The sequence below is a fragment of the Eupeodes corollae genome, chromosome 3, assembly GCF_945859685.1.
Source record: "Eupeodes corollae chromosome 3, idEupCoro1.1, whole genome shotgun sequence".
NCBI lineage: Eukaryota > Metazoa > Arthropoda > Insecta > Diptera > Syrphidae > Eupeodes > Eupeodes corollae.
In genome coordinates, this window is record NC_079149.1 from 43,873,900 (window position 1) to 43,896,107 (window position 22,208).

General features: G+C 30.3%; 1 protein-coding gene across 1 annotated transcript in view; it reads left to right on the forward strand.

The window, feature by feature from the left end:
• Window positions 1–2,520: 2,520 nt before the first annotated feature.
• LOC129952249 (uncharacterized) overlaps window positions 2,521–22,208 on the forward strand; it is a 135,252-nt gene continuing 115,564 nt past the window's right edge. The window contains exon 1 of the mRNA XM_056064750.1: window positions 2,521–2,812. Within this exon, the coding sequence (XP_055920725.1) occupies window positions 2,747–2,812 (66 nt within the window). The 5' untranslated portion in view covers window positions 2,521–2,746. The remainder of the gene's footprint in view (window positions 2,813–22,208) is intronic.

Genomic DNA, 22,208 nt, shown 5'->3' on the forward strand with positions numbered 1-22,208 from the left:
GATCATATATGAATGGGCAGTCTATTTATGAACCCTAATCTTAGCAGTCCTCAAATAATTTTCTAAGCAGATGCAAAAATGCATTCCAAAAATTCATATTTGTATCGTTTAAGTTGAAATTCAACAGAAACATAAGAAATTCTGTTTTTTAAGCTTTAAGAAACATACAAACTTATTCCAAATAATAAAATGGTTAATTTGTTGTTCATTTTATTTTAAGGCATTTAGGCAAATTAATAAAATCAGAGAAATTACAAAATCTGGTGAAGAACTTCATGATGTATAATTCTTCTTATTTTTCTAAAAAAATGTTTATAGATACTTTTTTATTTACACATTTTGTCATAAATACCTTAAGAAAATAAGCGTTAGGTACAAAAAACTTGTCGTTTAGAATATTACTAAATAAGTTTGTGTGTTAATTTGTTTCAGTCCAATCCAACCTTTTCTTTTCTAATTTTAAACTTAAAACTCAGGAGGTACGAATACCCACCGAAAAACTTGTTAACAATTCAATTTAATCCAAACAGAGAAAAAATTTGTTAAAACATTTTTTTTATGTAATGATTTTCTTCAGTTTTATTCAATTCTATCTTTAATTAATTAACCACTTGATTAAGAATGAATAACAAAAAAAAAACACGCATAAAATTAACATCCCTTCTTCTGATGCCACTCTGTCACCCTCTGTCAATTTAAAGTCTAAAGTGTGCACCTACCTCCTTCGCTCTATCTCAAAGCCTACATACACCTCTATGTAAGAACATGGATGTATCTTCATACAAACATATGTATATCTTAACGTCTACCTACCTTCCTAATTATTATTCCAACTTGACAAGTCGGTAAACAAGATACAATTCGTTTTTCTCCCATTCACGTTTATATGTATCTTCGTTGTCGTCGGTCGTCATCATCATCATCAACATCAACATCATCGGTAGTCGGTCGTCGCCAACAAAATTCACCTCCTCCAAAGTCTTGAAACTTGAAAACCTGCTGCTGTCGCTGTCGCTGCTATTCAGTCTACAGTGTGGAAGTGCATAAAATTCGGATATCAAACAGAGCGCGCATAAACATCCACCAGATACACGCGAATTATCTTCACCATTTATTGTTTACTTGTAGGTACGAGTATCTTGTATATTTCTTAAATACCTACCAAAAAAAAAAGATATTTAAATTCAAAAAAATAAAGCAAAAATTAACAACAAAAACGGGGATGTATTTTTGAAACTGCGCTCTTTTTTTTTTCTTCCATAAATCCTTCATAGTGTTGGATAAAGAGGAGGGTACTTAATCCCCAGACAACGGCAAATCGGTTCGCATGCTCCCTTCGATGTATTGGTGTGTATCTGAGACCGAGTCGTTTGTATACCGTTAACACTAGGGTGCAAAATATAGATTCTCATTTCTCAGTTGTGCGACAACTATCGGTGTGGCTAGACGTACACCGGTTTTTCGATTAAATCCAGAGGAAAAAAAAACGTTTTATATTTTGTCACTCGAATAAAAACGATTAAACTCACCCCCTCTCAAGTGAAATAATAAAACTCTACCTACCAGGGTTGTTTTGATATAAAGTTATTTACCTAACCACTCTCTTTCCATACGTCCAAGACGACGACAATTGCGACCTCAACAACGACGACGACGACAACAACAGTGCTGAATGAAAGTGAAGTGTATATTAGTGTTTCGAGATATTTTGGCGCGCGAGGATAATATAACTGTGCAGTGTGCAACTACAAAAGGTTTTCAATATTCTCACTTTTAAAACTGTTCTTGGCATTGCCATCGCTCTCAAAGTTAAGTGACAGTAAGTAGGCGGCCATAGCTGCTGCACCTGTCTCTTTGATTCGATCGACACGTCACACAGCACCTTAACTCCTTGAGGTCCTTTAAGAGCTTTGTACTAAATTCGTTTATCATATAATTAATAGTTGTTAAACTTCAAAGATATCGACAAATCTTATCGGTGAATAGTTTTGTGTTTTTTTATCGTCATCGCATCAAACCATCGATGTTGTGCACTAAATTTTATCTAAAAGTTCTGCCGTCATAGATAAGACGTAGATACCTACGAATCTATACATTTATCAATAACTATGTCGGCATAAGACACACCAGTGGCAGTTGCAGTAATAAAGCTGCACAAATAGCGTTAGACTCAGATTTGGTTTTGGACTCGGTTTTAGTTCCGCTTGTTATTGAGTTCTACGTTGGGTATACTATAATTACCTTTGCAATCCGTGATTTAAGTCCTCATTAGATACGCTAATCGGAAAAAGACGTTAACGGAGACTTTTTAATAAAAGATTTTGCAAATTCGTGCCACCGGGATTGTTTTAAAAAATTTGCCACACTTAAGTTTAAGATACGATTTTTTATTTTTTTTTACATTTTTACGGTGCCGTGCGATTAGTGTTGGTAAATTAATGATTTTAATTAACCTGTTATCAATTTAATACAAATATATAATTATTTCAAACTTTTTAAGCTGTATCTAGTATTTTTTCTTGTTCTCAAATGAGAAATTTAAATGCGATTTGTGATGATTTAGATTTTTGCAATATCAGTGATGTTGTGTTTTAGAATGTAGGTAAATGCATTTTTTTTTTAAATTTTTAAAATCACTGGTAAAACAATAAAATCTGTATACTTTGGCGATATTTTTAAACCTTGAAGAAAACTTGTAACTTGTGATAGGAGTTATAAGTTTTCGGTTTAACTTTTGATCCTGGTAATGGATTTTCAAAGTGCAATGGAAACATTTGCCGAGGCATGGGTGGCTGCAAATGCTGGACAACAGGTGAGTTTTTTTTTCTTAAGTAAAAATTTATTAAATTTTTTCCAAAGAATTGAATTTATTTCTTTGAAATGTTTGCATATTTTAAGGTCTAAAAAAGCTTTTTAGACATTGAGTTGACTCAAATAAAGTAGGCTAAGATACTATATCCTAAAGACACCACTAAATATATCGAATCTTGCAGTGTTAAAACAAATTGGTGTTACAAATTTATTCTTTTATTATTGAAAATTATCTAAGACCTTGAAACAAAGAACAGCACAGCTTATCAAATGTATACAATTTATTTTAAGACAAATCATTAAATAAAAAATAAAGTAAATAATAATTTATTACAATTGTTCCGAATCATCCAAAAATATTAATAATTCCCGTAAAATTAGGTACTATATTGCAAAATAAAAAAATCAAAATTTAGGTAAGCTGATCATTTTAGATAAACTTTTATGTTTCAATGAAAAACTTCTGCAAAAGTTGCTAGGTTGATGGTTTTGAAATGGTTCTCTAAACTCTTGAAATAACGTTTTTATAAGTACAGAATTAATACAGCACTTTATTGTTTTTTTCAAATGTAGAAGCATGTTTCATTTTCAATCGCTGATAGTCTAACAAAAGAGCAGTTATTGAAATATGAAGAATTCGACATAAAGTTCACGAGGGATGGAGTTACCCAATTATAGGTGTCTATAAAAGTTTACATTTGGCTATTATTTGATTAACTTTCGAAATAAAATAATACGTAAATGATGGTTTCATTTGTAGGTTTAGTTGAAGCCAGTGAATTTACCGCAGGAAAAGTTTACTCAATTTTACCATGTCGATGCTGCTGCAAGGTGCTTTTTCCAACAATAGGTTCTTACTTTTCTATTTTTAATGAGAGTTTTGTCATTTAGACCGTTTTAATAAATACATTGAACAATGGAAAGTTTACTACTACTAAATGACGTAACCTTTACTCAAGCTATAAAAAAGCTTTTTGGTTTCTTATAACATCAGTAAGCTATTTGAAAAATTGCTATAAGTTGTGGCTTCCTCACATCTAGATCAAAAGTTAAATTATAACCATTTTCTAGCTTATCATTTGGTATTGTGTAAAATTGCTAAATTCTGAAAGAAGATGCTAATCTTGATGTTGGAGAAAATTATATAATTAAAGTTAAATATTGAGCTTCATTTGAAATTTTAAATAGGAAAAATGTGTTTTTCCTATCGAAATGCAAAGTCTTAACAACTGATCTAATACTAAAGGGTGATTTTTTAAAAGCTTTAGGAATTTTTTTTAAACAAAACACATACAATTTCGAAAAATGCATGAAATATTTATTTGAATTGATAGTTCGATCCATATAATTTATTATTTGAAGACTATTTCATGCAAATGTTGATCTTGACTATGCTCCAAATGGTCCATCCGTTTAGTTCACTTTCGCCATACCAACATATCGGCTGGTATCTCACGAATAAATGCTTTAATGTTGAGCTGAGCTTTAACATAGCCTAACAAAAAATAGTCTTAAGGCGTTAAATCGCACGACGTGCAATAAAATGTTCACCAAACTCGCCTTTCAATAAGTCTATTATTGCGCGTGCTGTGTGGTATGTGGCACCTTCTTCTTGAAACCACATGTCATGCAAGTTAAGCTCTTGCATTTTGGCAAAAAAAATAGGATATCATCTCACGGTAGCGCTAACCATTCACAGTTACGTTACGATTCGCATCATCTTTGAAGAAGTACAGTCCAATGATGTCACCAGGCCATAAACCGCTCCAAACTGTGACTTTTTGTGGATGCATTGGTAGCTCTTGCAATGCTTCTGGCTGATATCCACTCCAAAATCGACAATTATTTAGGAAGCCATTGAGCCAAAAATGAGCATCGGCGCTGAAAACAATTGTTCGGTAAAAAATTGGATCTTCGGCCAACTCTTCAAGAGGCCAGCTGTATTTTAATAGGCATCACATCTAAATCCTTCAGCAAAATTTTCCACGTTGTTGAGTAACAGACGTCCAATTACTGCGAACGGCGACGAATCGATAATTGATGGTCATCATTAACACTGGCCGATAGGCCGCGATATTTCCTTCAGTTCGAACCTTCTGTAAGCGTGTTGGTGGTTTAATGTCCAATAATGTAAAATTGGTGCGAAATTTAGTCACAATAGCCCGAAAAGCCGCTTCAGTGGATCAATTAAGCTGACTATACAATGGAAGAAGAGGGCATTTTGATAATAAAATTCAATACTTTGCAAGTGTTGTTCGTTTGTAAGACGATTCATGGTTAAATTATAGACCAAACTGAAGATGTTTAATAAGGAAACAAAACAAGAAACGTGTCTCAGCTGTTAAAAAAATATAGCCAAAAAGATAAATAGCTAAGAAATCAACATTTATTTCATTCCAAAGTGTAAGTTTTTAAAACTTTTTCTTTAAAAATTTGTCAGACTCTTTTAAATTCTTACAAACTTGACTGGTATTAGGATGTTTGAAAAATCTTGTACAATTGCTTTTAATACTTTGTTTCCCCGGCTTTAGTTTAAAATCTTAATTTTAATAGGAACACTAAAATAATTAAATCTATGCCTATGGTAATATTTTCAAGTTGACAAGAACGCTTTCTTCTAGCTTGAATGTAGAAAAGTAAGAGAATTTATCAAACGCCAAATTATTGTTGAAAGGGTTTCTTAATTTTTTAAATCTAATGCAAAGATCTACCTAAATTCTTTTTTGGGGATAAATTTTGAATTGATATCATTTCAAAATTCTGAACAACTATTAATACTTCGCGAAATACGCTTCTTATCATCGATTTCCGTAAAGCTATTCTACTAGAATTCAAAGTCTTCTACTTTTTAGTTATATAGCTAATCCTGTTTACACAAAATACTTTCATAGTATAGCAACTCAAGAATTAATGGGTACAAAATTTAAATTATTATTTCAGTAAAAAACAGTACTACAATTCTTTTATAAGTTTTCTTTTCACAGTCAAATTGATCAAAAGAAGAAGTAAAAGCGATCAAATCATGAATTAAATTTATCCGATCAAACATGAAAAATATAACATTCCGACGCTTTGACAATACCAACATTCTGAATTGAAATACTTAGTCAAAAGCGATGTTTATTTAAGATTTGAATAGATAATTTCAAGTGATTCCTTATTTGAAAAATAATAATATATCTAAAGGGACAATCGTTGTTCACTCAATAAAGTTTTCACTGTAATTTAATTATATCAACATATTTATATGTGTTCTATGTGAATTAACAGTCTTTGACTTACTTCTCTCACAGTCGGTTTGAATAAACCTTCACCATATCTAAAGTTCGTGCTAAGTGCGAACAAAGTATAAAACGATCTAAAGCAGTTAAATACGTTGAATGCGAATATTTCTGCGGACGTTTTTTTCATACAAATTATGTCGATATAAGTGACAAAGATTTAGATATAACTGCCAAACTTTCCCAGTTTATTAACAATTTCAATATTCTTTCCGAGAGGGTGTAAATGATCTAAAAAAAAAGTTTTCTTCCTTTAAAATGCCTTAATTAAATTCCCCACCTTGCCAATTAGCGAAAAACTGAAGGCTGACTCTTCGCCAAGTCTTATAGACAGTAACAATAACTTTAATCACTTAAATAGTGATATGTCTGCTGTAAGAATTTAACTGGAAATTCAAAAATGGAATTCATTTCAATCAATGATCCTTTATTAAATGATATTATTCCCGGACCTTCAAATAAAAATGATTCTAATAAAGCTGAGTTTGTTGTTGGTGAGAGTAAAAAAGAAACCCCCAAAAAAAGAAAAGAGAAGTGAAAATTATTGGCACCTTTACGTTAAAAATATAATGGCTTGATCTATCTCGTTTTGCTAGCACAAATTCTCCTAAAGACATTGTTAAAATCGTCGCAGTGTCTAGAGTTTTGTGTTTAATAGTTTGTTAACATTATTGTGTATTTTTACCAGAATAGAAAACGTATTTCGTTACTCCTATTCACAAATGTGGTCCTAAACAGGAAATAACAAACTACCGACCTATAAGTAAATTGTTCTCAATACCTAAAGTATTTGAAAAAATTGTTTTCGATAAATTGAATTTTGTATTAAAAGAAATCATATCAACGTACCAACACGGTTTTGTATCCGGTAGATCAACTTCGAATTACCTAACCATTTTCACGAATTGTATTTTCAATTCATTTGTAAAGGGTTACCAGGTCGACGTTATTTACACCGATTTTGCAAAAGCGTTTGATAGGGTGCATTATAAAATGTTATTAAAAAATTAAAGAACATAGGTTTTCATTCCAACATACTTAAATGTCTGACAGCTTATCTTAAAGTCCGCAGTCAGCTTGTTTCAATTGATTCCATTACCTCATATCACTTTTCTGTAACTTCTGGCATTCCGCAAGGTAGTCATTTAGGTCCAATGCTATTCCTAGTTTTTTTGAATGACCTTCCTAAAGTCCTTACAAACTCAATGCGTGTTATGTTTGCGGATGATTTAAAATGTATTAGACGTGTACAACTCTCAACAGAGTGTACGCTGATCCAAAATGATATAAACAATCTTTTCAACTGGTGTAATATTAACCAATTAGCCCCAAACATATCCAAATGTCAATGTTTTTCGTTTACCCATCGTTTGTTACTTATCGTTTACGATTACAATATGCAAAATCATGCTCTTGATAGAGTTTCTATTAACAAAGTCCTTGGAGTCCTTTTTGATTCCAAGCTAAACTTTGTTCAACATACAGAAATCATGGTGAATTATTTTTCGTGATTCGTTTGGTCTTAGGGACCCTTACACACTAAAAGCCCTTAATGTGACGTATGTTAGATCAATCCTGGAATATTGCTGCGTAGTGTGGAATCCTCATTACAATGTTCATATTACAAGAATAGAAAATGTCCAAGATTTGTAGTACACAAACGGAAACACTGACTGGAACATTGAAATGCCTTAATATAAAGTTAGATGTCAGCTTATTGGTATGCAGACATTAGAAAACCGCCGTAAGATATTTGCCATACATTTTTTCAGTGGTATTTCATCATATCATATTAATTGTCCTTATTTATTATCGCTAATTAATCTTTACACTCCTTCTAGAGAACTAAGAATTCGAACCTTATTCCGGGAAAACGTTCATAGAGTAAATTATGCGTTTAATGAACCCATAACTCGCAGTGTTAGGGAGATTAATAATGTATCAAGTAATATAGATTTTAATTTTTATTTAAGTAGAAACTTATTCAAAAATATGTTAAACTTATATTTTTTAACAAATTAAAAAATGTAATAATAATTGTAATTTTTTTTGTATATAGCTTTATTTTTTATATTTTAAAAATTTCGGTAGTCTATTTGAGATTGTAATCTTTAATTGATATAAATAAATAAATAGATAAAAAGATAAATATTGCATCACCCGAATTTCGGGTGTTCTCACTAAATTTTAGCGATATCATTGATTATGTGGACTTTCAATTTGACAATTTTGTCTTAAGAACACGCCAAACAAGTTTTAACCACACTTTACTGAAGAATCAATTCACGTTGTCTGTTCCTGAGAAGGTTGCATCTTGGTGTATCCATTGCTCCAGAAATGGATCTCCCATTGTATAAGCCACACAAATTTGTTTAACTTTTAACGGGCATAGAGCCCATTGAGACGCTGAACGTTGTCTTTTAAAGCTTCTAAGGCACTTGAAGTTTGTGATTGATCTTTAATATTTCTCAACATTCAAATAACAATCAATTTAACTAAACAATCTTTTTCGGAAAATTCTTTTAAAAAGAAAAAATGATTTGAGATAAAGTTTATTAAAAAATACTTTATTTTCTCATAAGTTTGTTTGAAATTAAAACAACAACAAATATCAACGCGAGTATATCGAATATCGACCTCGAAAATTAACCACAAATCCATCATAATATGCACACTTAACTTTGATAATAATAAATTTAACAAAGTAACGTAAAGTTTATCTATAATACATGCCACCAATGTATAATACACCACCCAATAAGTATTTACCTATAACTAAATGCTCAATGTAAGTTTATCTTAGTGGGTATTAGCAAGATATCTATTTTCAGTTTTTTTTTCTAATCGACTTTAACCTAGAGCTCTAGACTATAGACTTATACCTACTTATATTTTGTATATGTATTTATATAGAAATAAGTATAGAAAGTAGTTAATTCCTAAGGGATTTGTGATTTTTGCTTATCGAAATTTTGTTGACATATCGCGGTCTTAAGAGTTTATCTGACAAAATGGTTGTAGGTAAAATTCTTTTGATGTTTATTCGCCTCCATCTAATTAATCATTGATTAATAATTTTTTTTTTTAAACGCATGTCCTAGCTATTGTATATATGTGCATTATAACAACAGATAGATACGTTTATATCTTATATTTTTAAAAACGCTAAAACCGATATAGCATACCTACAGTAGGTATGAGTATTTTGCCAATAAGCTATATTAAGCTCTTTACCTTGGGTTTAGATTAAATGGGTAATATGTCACCTCTGAATGACTTTGCAGTGAGAGGTTTTTCAATTGAATTATAAAAATGACATAATTCATTTATATATGATTTGATTAAGCCATAACTAAGATAATGTATTTGCAAACTTTATACAAAGTTGTATATATGTAGGTAGAGGTTAAAATGATTAAAATTTTAAAGTAATGCTTAACAATGGATTTATTTTTCAAAATGAAAAACACTTATGGAAACAATACTTCCATAATGGCCTATTGTACAAAATAACTAACAAAAAATAAATAATTTTCATTAATTGTTGTTTGGAAGTAATTTTAGTGTCGTTTTGTTTTCTTAGTAAATATTTTTTTAAATCTATGCTTACGTATTCAAAAAAAGAATGAAGTTGTGTGCATTTTTTAAAGGCTCAAATGAAGCAATAAGCAATGATCTTTTATTTGGTTCCAGAAAATTATCATTCCAAATGAATGCGCCTTTTTTTCGGTATTCACTTCAAATAAAAAACATATTTTTTTTATTCTATTTTTAAGGCAAATAGAATTTTTAAGCCTTTTGAATATTTAGATATTTACTTGTAGTTGTTTTTTAAATTAGTAAACTTTTTTTAAACCTTTGATAATATTTTGTACATGTTTTTGAGATCCCAAATTACCAAAAAATTTTTTTTTAAAATTCTATTTTGAAACAATTTTAATAAATTGGAGTTGATTTTATTTTCATATTGAAAATAAAACAAAACGAGAATGAACTTATTAATCTTTATAAATTTAATTGAATTCGAGTACAAAATATCTTAACATGCATTTGAAAGGCGCGTCAAAGAATGCACAAATATTTTAAATAGCTGGTTAGCGAAATCGTAGTCAAAACTATAGGTATTTAGGGTTTTCCGATAAGACGTTTCATTTTGATACTGAAGAAAACATATTATTTTTTTTCAGAAATTAATGTTTTTTTTATTTCATTGCAAAGAAAAAGAATTACATTTACAACTTGAGAATGCTATCAATTAATTGTTTACCACGGCTTAGGTGTAGTGCCATATCCTTTTCTTGAAGTTTTGTAATGTCTAATTCAAACATTTGCAACCGTATGTCGTCGATATCTTTTTAACTTCCATTTTAAAAGTCTTTAAAAGATTGTGCACCGTTGGCATAGAATCTAATTCTATTATATTTTTTTGAAAAATTTTGAAATATGTGGAATTTCCAAACTTGGTGAGTAATTCTGATAATCTCTTCTGGAAACAATATCTTTGGCGTTTGGCGAAAAGCTCTTAAGTCGAGAAATTTCATTTAGTAACAACCTATTTTTTGTTTTTTTTTTGTTTAATACCAACTACTTGAGTCTGGAAAATCTGCTAAATATTGTATTAATTTAGTCTTTTGACAAGAAGAAATTCACAAAGTCTGTGTGCCCAGTTACTGACTTATGTCCTTTCCGCTTAATGTGAAAGATATTATTTTCAGAAGAGCATAGACACTTAGACAGGCTCTTCAACAATGATTCTTGAATTTTCTGAGCCCTAAATAAGACCGTTCAAACTACTTCCTACACCTGAGTGCGCCACCTGAGTCCAGGTCTTCCTCTACTGCGCCGCCGTCCCTTAGGATTGGATTCGAATGCCTTCCGGGCTGGACCGTTGATGTCCATTCGCTCTATACGACCTAGCCATCTAAGCCGTTGGACTTTAATTCTGTGAACTAGGTCAGTGTCGCTGTACATACCGTACAGTTCGTCGTTATATTATCTTCTTTTCCATCTATGCATACGGGACCAAAAATATCCCGAATTTTTCTCTCGAAGCATCCTAAGACGCTCTCATCTTTCTTTGACAGGGTCCAGGCCTCAGCGCCATAAATGAGAACCGGGATGATGAGTGTCTTGTAAATGGTGGTTTTAGATGCACGAAAGAGGATTTTACTACTTATACGCCTTCTAAGTCGAAAGAAGCAGCAATTTGCAAGAGTTATTCTTCGTTTGATTTCAGCGCTGGTGTCGTTGTCTGTATTTATAGCGGGTCCTCGAAGTTGAAGAAGTTCATGGTAACGTTTTGTCCAAGACGTCGTTGGTCAATGTCCTTTTTTGATGACAGCATATGCTTGGTCTTGCCTTCATTGATCACTAAACCCATCTTCTTCACTTCCGTTGCAATGCTCAAAAACGCTCCATTGACATCACGCTTTGATCTTACAACTATGTCAATATCATCTGCGTATCTAAGTAATTGGATGGACCTTTGAAAGATTGTGCCTCTAGTGTTTCCAGAACGATATTGAAGAAATCGCATGATAGTGCATCGCCTTGTCTAAAACCTTTTTTGACATCAAATGCATCGGTAAGATCTTTTCCGACCTTGATAGAGCAGCGTGCATTCTTCATTATCATTCTGCATAAATTGATAAGTTTGAAAGGGATGCCATAACTAGACATTGCTCTATAGAACTCTTCCCTATAGATGCTGTCATACGCGGATTTAAAATTGATAAAGAGATGGTTGGTATCGATTTGAAGTTGCTGGGTTTTTTTCTAGATCTACCGTAGTGCGAAAGTTTGGTCGATAGTGGACTTCCCTGGTCTGAAGCCACACTGATAAGGAATTATCAGGTTGTTGACGAACGGCTTCAGACGTTCGCATAATACGGCAGAGAGGATCTTATATGCAATGTTAAGGAGACTGATACCTCTGTAGTTGGCTCAATTAAGACGGTCTCCTTTCTTTTGTATCGGTCAAACTATGATAAGATTCCACTCATCGGTCATGCTTTCTTCCGACCATATTTTGCAGATGAGTTGGTGCATGTTCTCTACCAAGTCGTCGCCTGCTGCTTTAAATAGTTCGTCAGCAATTTCGTCAGCTCCAGCAGCTTTGTTTTCACTCCGTCCAATTTGGGTAGACGGAATTGTTGATCTGCGTTGCCTATGTTAAGTGGTTCTATCTCCCTTACAGCAGAATTCGGTTCGTCATCGCCGTCATATAATTTGGAGAAGTGGTCTTTCCACATTCTCAAGATAGACTACGGTTCTACTACGATATTCTCCTGATCGTCCTTACATGCTTCGGTTCTTGGCTGGTACCCTTGTGAGGTTTTTTTTGGTAAAATGTACGAACCTCATTCCTTTTGTGACATCCCTCTATATCTTCGATCGTGCGCTTCTCATGCTTTCTATTTTTCCATCTAAGAAGCCAGTGTTCCTCTCTCTTCTTCTACTCGTTGAGCTCGCGAGCAGCTCTGGTCCTTCTGTGCAACGCTGTTTTGTATGCCTGTTGTTTTGTTTACATTTAAAAGACAATGTAATGTATTTTGTTTAAAACCTAATTTTAAGGAAATACAAGGAATCGCAGAACTCAAAGGCAATATTTTCTGCTTCTTTTGAGCGACGCAAACAGTCGCTATTATCTCAAAATTTCAATTTTGTCAAGTTCTAATTTCTGTTGTAAGTTTTGGGAACTGCATCTGCACAATTTTCATCACTTTTGTTGAAGTTTTTAAAAATTTCGAAGCGCCTCTTAACCAACGTTCAATTTTTAGTACAGGCCGTAGTATTTACTTGTAAAATGTCAAATTATGACAGTTTCAAAATTGAAAGTTACCCAAAAAGTGGCCTATTCAAATTGGTTATTTATTATACTCACCAGAAAAGCGACGGAAAATGCTAGAAATGTAATTCAATTCAGGCAATCGGTCTTTAAGTTTTACAAGTTGGCTGTTAATTTTTTTTTTTAGAATGGATTTTTATAAACTAATTAACAGCGGATAAAATCATAAACAATTCAAAAAAATATGCGACAAAAAACCTTTACCGATTCCTAAATTATTTTTGATGATAGCTCCAAAAAAGTGTTCCGACCTTAGAACTCAAAATTTCAAAAAAATCTTTTCTTACACATTTAAAATATTTAAAGAATTCTCTTACTTTAAATTTATATTAATCCAAATGTTTGATAATAAATTAATCTAATTCCCAATGGACTCATTTATTAGTGAAAGATATATCGAAGATGTGTGATATTAAAATCCTTCGTTATAAACATTCAACAACCTGCTCGAATACAAAAAATTCCAATGATCTATTTTGTTCATATACAAAATCTACACACAACAAAATTCACACCTTAAAAGTGAACCCAATTTAAACTTAATAAAGTCACAAGTTGTCGTTGTTCAATGGTCGCGTCTATCATGTGGTTCGTCGCCGAGGCCGTCGTTCATCGTTCTTCGTCCGTAGTCGTGTCGTTTATCCAAAGATATTTTATCTATTGGTAACAACCCCATGACAAAATGTTTAAATGCCAACTGTATGCGTGCGTGTTGGAATATAAAATCATCAAACGAACAAAAATTTACAAACGATTAGATTTATTTATGACCAAATCATGGAACAAACTAAATAACCCAAACCCTGCCAGCCACAAGCCACACAAATACACAACAACACTAATTCAATTGATAAAAGTCCTATTTTTTTTGTGTAATTAATTTATCTAACAATTTTTGTATCTACATATATCATGATTTGCAAAAATCCCCTTAATTTTTTTATATTAATATTTCAATACAAACAAAAAGAAATCCATGCAGCAGACAACAGCGCTCTATAATGAAATGTGAGTGTGTGCCAACAACACGCATGTGTGTCACTCATTATTGCGAGAGCTCATTATAATCCCCATTGGGATTAAATTTAAATCCCGCATTCCTGCGTGGCTCCGATCAAATAAAATACAAAAAAGAATTAAATATACATAACGAAAAATAAAATTCATATCTGTTTGTTCGGTTCAATGAATATCACACAGAAATAGCAATAAAAAAAGTATTAATCTTTAAAAAAATTAATACATCATAATTTTATTATCATTATCATATTGGGATTATAAATTTAGATAAAATTTACCTTGCGGCTTGGGTTGTATCTAGAATGGGGGATTATCTTATCGTATGGAGATATTAAACTTCTTTGAACTACGGATACCGAACCCGACCGGTAGGTAAGCGAGTGCGGAACGCGACGACGACGACGGGACCTACAGACGAAGGCAAGACAAGAAATTGCCAACTCTCAAGATAAGGATTATCTTAATCTCTGCCCTTGCCGTGTGCACTCGTTGCATTATAAACTTTGTATATGAGGGGGGGTGCCTTCATAACCCCACATATGTGAATGTAGAGTAGAATACCCCCATTCCCACCCAATTCGAGTGCTTTTTCCGTTATTTCGTTCTTTTCTTTTTATCTATGCGTGTATCTTAATAAAATGAGTACGGCTATGTCAACATGTAAAAATGTGCCTTGTTGCTTGCGCCTATAGCTCTAAGCTTACTTTAAAGGATAGGGTGATAGTGTGGTTTTAGTGTGCCATATATAAAGTGGGGTGGTGTGTCGTTTGGTTTAGGGGTTTTGTGGTTTTTTTTTTATGGATATGAAGAAAAAAAAACACCGAACTTTCGGCTTCATTATTGTGGTTAAGTTTATTTTGTTGTATTTTTTTATTTTTTGTTTATTTTGAATGATAAGTGAGATACACGATACACATGATACACGAGAACGTGTCACAATTAGGTTGGTGTTTATTTATTTTTTGGATAAAACTAAAGGGATTATAAAGATTATATTCAATTTTTGTGTGTAGGTAGGGTAGGTTTATAAGGGATGAGTTGGTATGTGTGTAAATTTGGTTTATTTTGACGTCAAACGCGATTTTGGGTTTTATTTAATTTTGGGAGAGTTCATTGAATTAATTATTTTATTGGTGGTGTTTTTTTGTTTTATGAATGCAAACAAATAAATTTAAAACAAATCGTACATAACAATTATTTGTTAATTTTTCTTCTTGTTAAGAAATGTATTTTTATTTATTTAACTTAGTTCGATGGGGTTTGGTTTTAAATCATTAGGAGGTACAATTTAGCAAACATATTCTATTATTAGTGTTTAGGAAATTATTTCTTTTTTACGATTTTTTCAACTGACTTATTATTTACTTTAAAGTTTTTTTTTAAGGAATAAGTACGTATGCCTTTGATTTATTGTCTTAATCTGTAGTTTTAAGATTGTGCCTACAATAAAAACGCAAAGTGTTTTTTTATTTTTTATTTTTAAAATGCAAATAAAATTAAGTTTATCAGGTCAGGTGTTTTAAGTGTGTACTTCATAAAAAAATTAGCGAAATTTTGGATTCTCTTTGTTGAATCGGCATTAAGGATTGAGTCCATTATTTTAGTCTTGGCTAAAATTATAATCTTAAAAGTATCAAAGTCATTAAAAGTATGTGAAAAAAGTACTACATGGTTTTGCAATACTTAGAAACCTGTTGTTTATTGTGTTTCTCTTAAAAAATTATTTAGTCTTGTAAACTTTAAATAAAATTGAAAATACGTCGTCCACATCAATATCTTCCAAATTAATTATATAATCACAGCTCGGCTGTGAAATTTTTTTGTTTTGTAACTGTTCTTAAAGGGGAAGCTTCTTTAATAACCGAAATGATAAAATAGAATAAATATTTGAAAACGTAGTACGGAATGTGGGTACGATAAAGATGTTCGAGAAGAGAACTATAATTTGAAATTAAACGAAAATAACGATTACCAGACTTCATAAAAAAGGATTTAAGCGTTTTAAAACAATACTAATGACTCACTGGATGAATTTTTAGGTCACAAAAAAGAGGAGAACTTGGTAAATTTTTGTAATAACATATTTTTGCAAAAGTAACAAAACAATTTTTTATTGTAGCTTAGACTGAAAAATTCGATAGTAAATGGTTTTTAAAAGCTCAGTTGAAACCATTTTTTTTTCAAAAAGTGCCTCTTTGTACAACTAAAGTTCTTTCCCAAGTTATACTTGTAAATTGATAATTTCTTGTTGGAATCAATTACAAGGCCTTAGTATTTAAAACCGTTCACTTTTTCTATTTAAATGCAGTTTTGGTAAGTATAAGTCAGATAAGTCTTGGTCCCGGTTAAAAAGTTGCAGTTAGGAAGCTTGAACATTCTTGGGCATGGTACCGAAAATCAACTTCAAAGTTTTCGAAGGATGATAAGCAGAACAACATTAGCTCCGTTTTCGACCTAATAACCAAATTATGTACCGAAAACCATATTCTCAATAACTCAACGTCCCAATTTATATCTGAGACCAAATCCAATCTACTATTAGTGCCATAAGAAAAACCAACATACAGCAAACAGAGAGTTTTTGTACACTAGGAATAAAATTGGTCCCAAAACAGATCATTGAAGTACACCGAGGTTGAGAAACATAAATTTGCTTCTGATCTCATCCAACTTCACTCTCTGACTCCTATTTTCTAGATAAGATCCAAACCACTTTAACATAAAACCACGGAATCCAGCTTTTTCTAATTTTCGCAGTAAGATTTTATAGTTAACCATATCAAAAGCCTTTGTTATATCAATAAATAAACCAGCTGTAAAATTTGTTTTGATCTAAATTGAACATTATTTGATAATAAAACTGTAATAACGCTTCTTCAGTTGATTTTCGCTGCTGAAACCCTAATTGGGCAGGATTAAAAAAATTTGTTTTGTTCAAAAAGCTAACCATCGTTGTTCTTATAATTCTTTCAAAAATATTACTAAAGACGGGAAGAAGAGATATAGATCTATAGTTGCACATATTACTGGCTGAACGTTTTTTTTTTAAATAATAGTATGACATCAGCACTTTTGACAGCATCAGGGAAAATCCCTGTAAAAATACAGCGGTTAAATATACAAGCAAGAACATCAATTCCGAAACATGAAATTTGTTTAACAAACAAATTTGATATACCATCAGCCCCAGACGAATGCGAGTTTTTTAAATTACCAATAGCTTTATGTATCTCAAGAGAAGATATGGACTCAAAAACAAAACTATTGCATTTGCAATTTTAAAAGGTATACCACTACGTCAGGCCAAAACCGATCCACACAGTAACATGTTGATGATGGAGAGGCTTTCTAACAATTAGTTTTGGTTTTTATAAGCCCCAAATAGAACAATTCTCATTATTTATGTAGCCGTTGGAAGCGAACTGATCTCAGACAGATCATGGTCCAAATTAGTAAACATACGATCTTGTTGGTGATCGCCAGCATTGAGTTCTAGATATAATAAATTAATAAATGAACTTGAAGAGCCTTAAAACCTGAGTCTTTATTATTTGTTAAATGCCTGATTCCAAAAATAGGCATGAAAACTCTAAACTTATGTTTTCTTTAAGCACATCAGCTACAATATTCAAAATAGCTCATATTTGTTCATCAGTCTTGAGTTGCTTAAAAACAACCAGAAAACGCTTTAGTTTTGCTAATTGAAACAGAAAACTGTTCACCAATTTCAAACTTAAGTCGTTCCATTTTTTGTAATGGCATAGCTCTCACTTATCAAAAAAAAAAAAAATTATGTCAGCTTCTAAAACCTACAGAGATATATGTACTTAAAATTAAATAATTTAGGCATTGGCCATCCATAATAAGAGGTCTGTGGTACCCGTGGCATGATGGTTGGACTGTCATGCGAGAAGTCTTGGGATTTGGTAATAAACTCACAGGAATGGTTAAAAGTCTTAAGTCACTAGGCTCTTGTTCTTTACTGACGGTTGATCCACTTAATTTATTTATTTCTTATAAGAGGTTTTTTATTTGAAAGTTATGACATTTTTATATTAAGTGATTTTCAATAAGTGAACCATTAAGTCTGTTTATGTTTCGAAGATATGAGAGGTGTCCGTATTTTCAAAAATATAAACTACATTTTTCATACAAAATGTCTCACTTCTGCTGTCAGAAATCTGGGACAGAATTGTTATGGTTTGATTCCTCAAGAAATCTCTATCGCACAATTCAAAACGAATAAAAAGAAATTCAGAATTATCAATCCGTCGGAGAAAGAACTCAGAAATATTTAAGTATTAAAACTAAACCACCCCAAAAATTTGCTTAGATTTCAGAACTTAGATCTGTATTTTCTTATCATTACAAAAACCTTAATTATGCTTTAGTCAAAGTTACAACTTTTTAGCTAATAAGATTAAAAAGAAGTGTTTATTAACAGCATTCTTGAATGCAATTGTGCAGAAATCATCAACAATCTACCCAATAATAAAAATTGTATGATTCAGCAAAACACATAAAACTTTTTTAATAAACACATACACATGCACATATGCAACACATACCTAATAAATATAAAAAAAAAAAACAAAATTTCAAAAAGTTTTTTTTATCAATTTTATTGACTTAAACATTCATAAAATAAAATATTAAATCATAAAACTTTTATAAACATTTCTTAATCTAACTCTCAAATATGGATTAAATGTTTACAACTTAGACACATTTTACAATTTTCCAACTCAATATAATTCTTTGAAGTGCCTACTTGCGTTCAATTTGTACTGAGTTTCTACATTTTTATAGCATTCGCTTATCATTATTTAAAAATTTTACATTTTAATATTCAAAGTTGTTGTGGATTTCTTTCATCAGAATCAATGAACTGACAAAAGTTTTGAACCTGATTTAATAGTTTTAAAAGTTAAACGCTGATCTAAAAGAAAAACTAAAAAAGAGGCTGGGATACGAACCACATTGATAACTTCACATCCCGTCTGTCGATTTGTCTTGCTTAACATTTTGTAGGTTTTCAGGTTGGGTAAAAAAAGTTGTCAGTTAAATTATTCTTAAAAATTTTAAAATAACCAACATATAAAGAAATAGTTTAGTTTGAAAATCTAGTTTTGTTAAATAAAATTTTAGTCGAAAACAAATTTTTACAAATTTTAGTAGAATTTCTTAAATTTTAACAAATTGGATGAAAGCAATTCTTTTGAGAGCTATCAAGATTCGAACATCAATTTTTACCAAATTTGCGTACTTTTTTTTGTAAATTTTTATTTTTTTTATCAAAAAACGGACTGTTGGATTTTTATAAAAAACGACTAAATATCGAAAACAATGTTTTCTGTGAAATAAAAGAAAGTTTAAAGACATAATTTTTAATTTTTGAAACGCTATTTGAGTCGAACGTAAATTTTTACCAAGTTTTAATATTGTTTATTTTTTAGGAGAAAAATCAATTAGATTTTTCCCAAATTTTACTAAATGTTGACAGCAATATTTTTTTTAAATAAAAAAGTAGTTCAAAGCCAATATCTCAAAGTAAAATAATATTTGTGTCGAAAATTAATGTTTACGAACTTTTATTAATTTTTCTGTTTAAGTTTTTATTTTTTTGTAAAAAAAAACTGTAGATTCGATTTTTCTCAAAATTTTACCGAATGAAAACAATATTTTTTATAAGTAAAAATTAGTTAAAAGGTATAGTCTCAAATTTTTGAAAAGATATTTAAGTCGAAATTCAATTTTTACCAAATTTGAATAATGTTTTTTTTTAGGTTTTTATTTTTTTGTAAAAAAAACTGTCATTTCGAGTTTTATCAAAATTTAACTGAGTGTTTAAAACAATATTTTGAAAAGGATAAAATAGTTTAAAGCCAATACCTCAAAGTTTCGAAAGATATTTGATTCGAAAATCAATTTTTACCAACTTTTATTAATTTTTTTAAGGTTTTTATTTTGTGTCAAAAAACTGTCTATTCGATTTTTCTCAAAATTTTACCAGATGCTTAAAACTTTATTCTTTTTGCACAAAATTGTTTTGGAGATAAAATCATTTTTTATTCGTAAAATTTTCAAGGTAATCATTTTTTTCAGTTTTTTTAACTTATAAAAACTCGTAAATTGTTTTTTTTTTTTGCAAAAATATATTGGTTGGGTATCACGTGACAATAGATAATATTAAATTTGATTCAAGTCTCTTGCGTCATAGGTTCGTGGGATATTTAAGGTTAACCAAAATGTTCAGCTTTTTTTTAACCTGCTATGATAAAAAAACTACCCACGCAATTTTCTTGAGAGCCCTTTCTGCATTATTACGAAAAAACGTTGTGAACTTACGAACATATAAACAGGCGCACGCACAGATATCTTTCTTAAAATCTATTTTGACTCTAGTGACCTTGGAACGTCAAGAAATGTTAAAATTTTCAATTTGATAAATCGGACCCATTACAATAACGTCCTATGGGAAGTTATAAAAAAAATATTTAGAATCTAATGCACTTTAAGATAAAAGGAAACAACATATATTTTCAGAATTTCATTTTTGTCAACTTCTATTCATGGGTTTTTAAAATTTGAAATTGATATGAAATGTATGGATATAGATTCAAATCTTTTACTACAAAACAAGCATCAAAACCTGAAAAAGGATTTATAAAATTGAATAGCATTTTTGTTTTTAAATTACTGGATCAAAAATAAGGTTATAAATATCTGGTGTAATTTAAAAAAAAATCGAATGAGCAATTCTTTAAAACTAAATATACAAAAAATATCACTTAATGCTGTTATTGAGTTATCGGCTTAAAAATAAAATAACTGACTCCAAATCCTGTTAATATTTACAATTTTCTTGCGCAAAATAAAAATATTGCCAAAAAAAGTGTAAGAATTCATTGAGAAAGGTTGAGATTTAACATTTTTTACAATTTATAGAAAAATCTAATTGATAGTTTTTTTTAACAAAGTATTTACAAAAATCGGTTTCGATTGATTTGTTATTCGGATTAAGGTTAATTAAGGTATTGACTTGGAACTTCTTTTATCTTAAACAAAATATTTCATTAGTTTCCAGTTAAGTTAAAAAAATAGATTTTATATATTTTTTAAGAACAAATTAAATCCTACTAATTACATATTTATTGTTTTTTTTTTTTTTCAACAGAAAATTATCTGTTATCAAATAAGTGAAAATTTAAATAATTTAAAAATATTTTAAAGAATAAAAATAGCTTTCACATAAACATTTAATTTTAGAGAAATGAATTTCCATTTTTCAGTTATTTTATTTGATGCGATTTATTTTGTTTAAAATATAGAGTTTTAAAATAAAATAAAAAAAATATTCCTTATTTTAAACTCTTAATTTAATTAATTTTCTAATTTTCTTTTCAAAATTCGTTTTCAAATTTCAATTTCATTGTAATGTAAATTAAACTAAATTTATTTCAATAAATTTGGATCTAAGAACTGAATAGGTCTTCATGAAAACTTATAGCGAATAGGGTTGATTTCTTAAATTAAGATTTTCAAGATTGTATTATTCAAATGGCAAAATGCCCCAATGACTAATTTTACAAACAGAACACTTTTTGATACAAATTTTACTAATCCCTTACTCATATTGCAAGCTATTTCCGCTCTCAGAACTAAGTTTATCTGCATTTTTTCTCATTCATGATTCACATTCACTTACAATTTTTGTTCACAAACAATAATATTAAATATTATTGTTCAATCAGTCGTTGCCCTTATAGTTTACCTTGTTATGTAAATTCTGACAATCTTCGATAATAATATGTAGTTTTGTTTTAATCTTAACCCAAAATCATTCAAAAACCAACCATTATCGTTCTGAAATATACATATTTTTTATACCTACTTTTGTGTGTATAAATCCAATTTTATGAATCTGCTACCGGTCTTTATATTACGTACAAAACCTCTTTCATTTCTAATTTTTTCACTATTCTTTCATCTAAACCCGAACCGATTTTATTCTTAATCATTAAAAAAAAATTAAAAGATTTATAAAAGGGTGACCAAATATATTTTCTTAAAGCAAGACCATGAAGGTATACTTTAAAAGAAATTTCTAAACATTTAATTAAAAGATTGTCATTCTCTCAATAGTTTAAAGCAAATACTTTATATCAATCTATGAAGTTTATTATTTTAACATTGTCTTTTTTCAAAAAATCGGAAAGAATCTGTATAAAATTATTAGGAATGGTCAC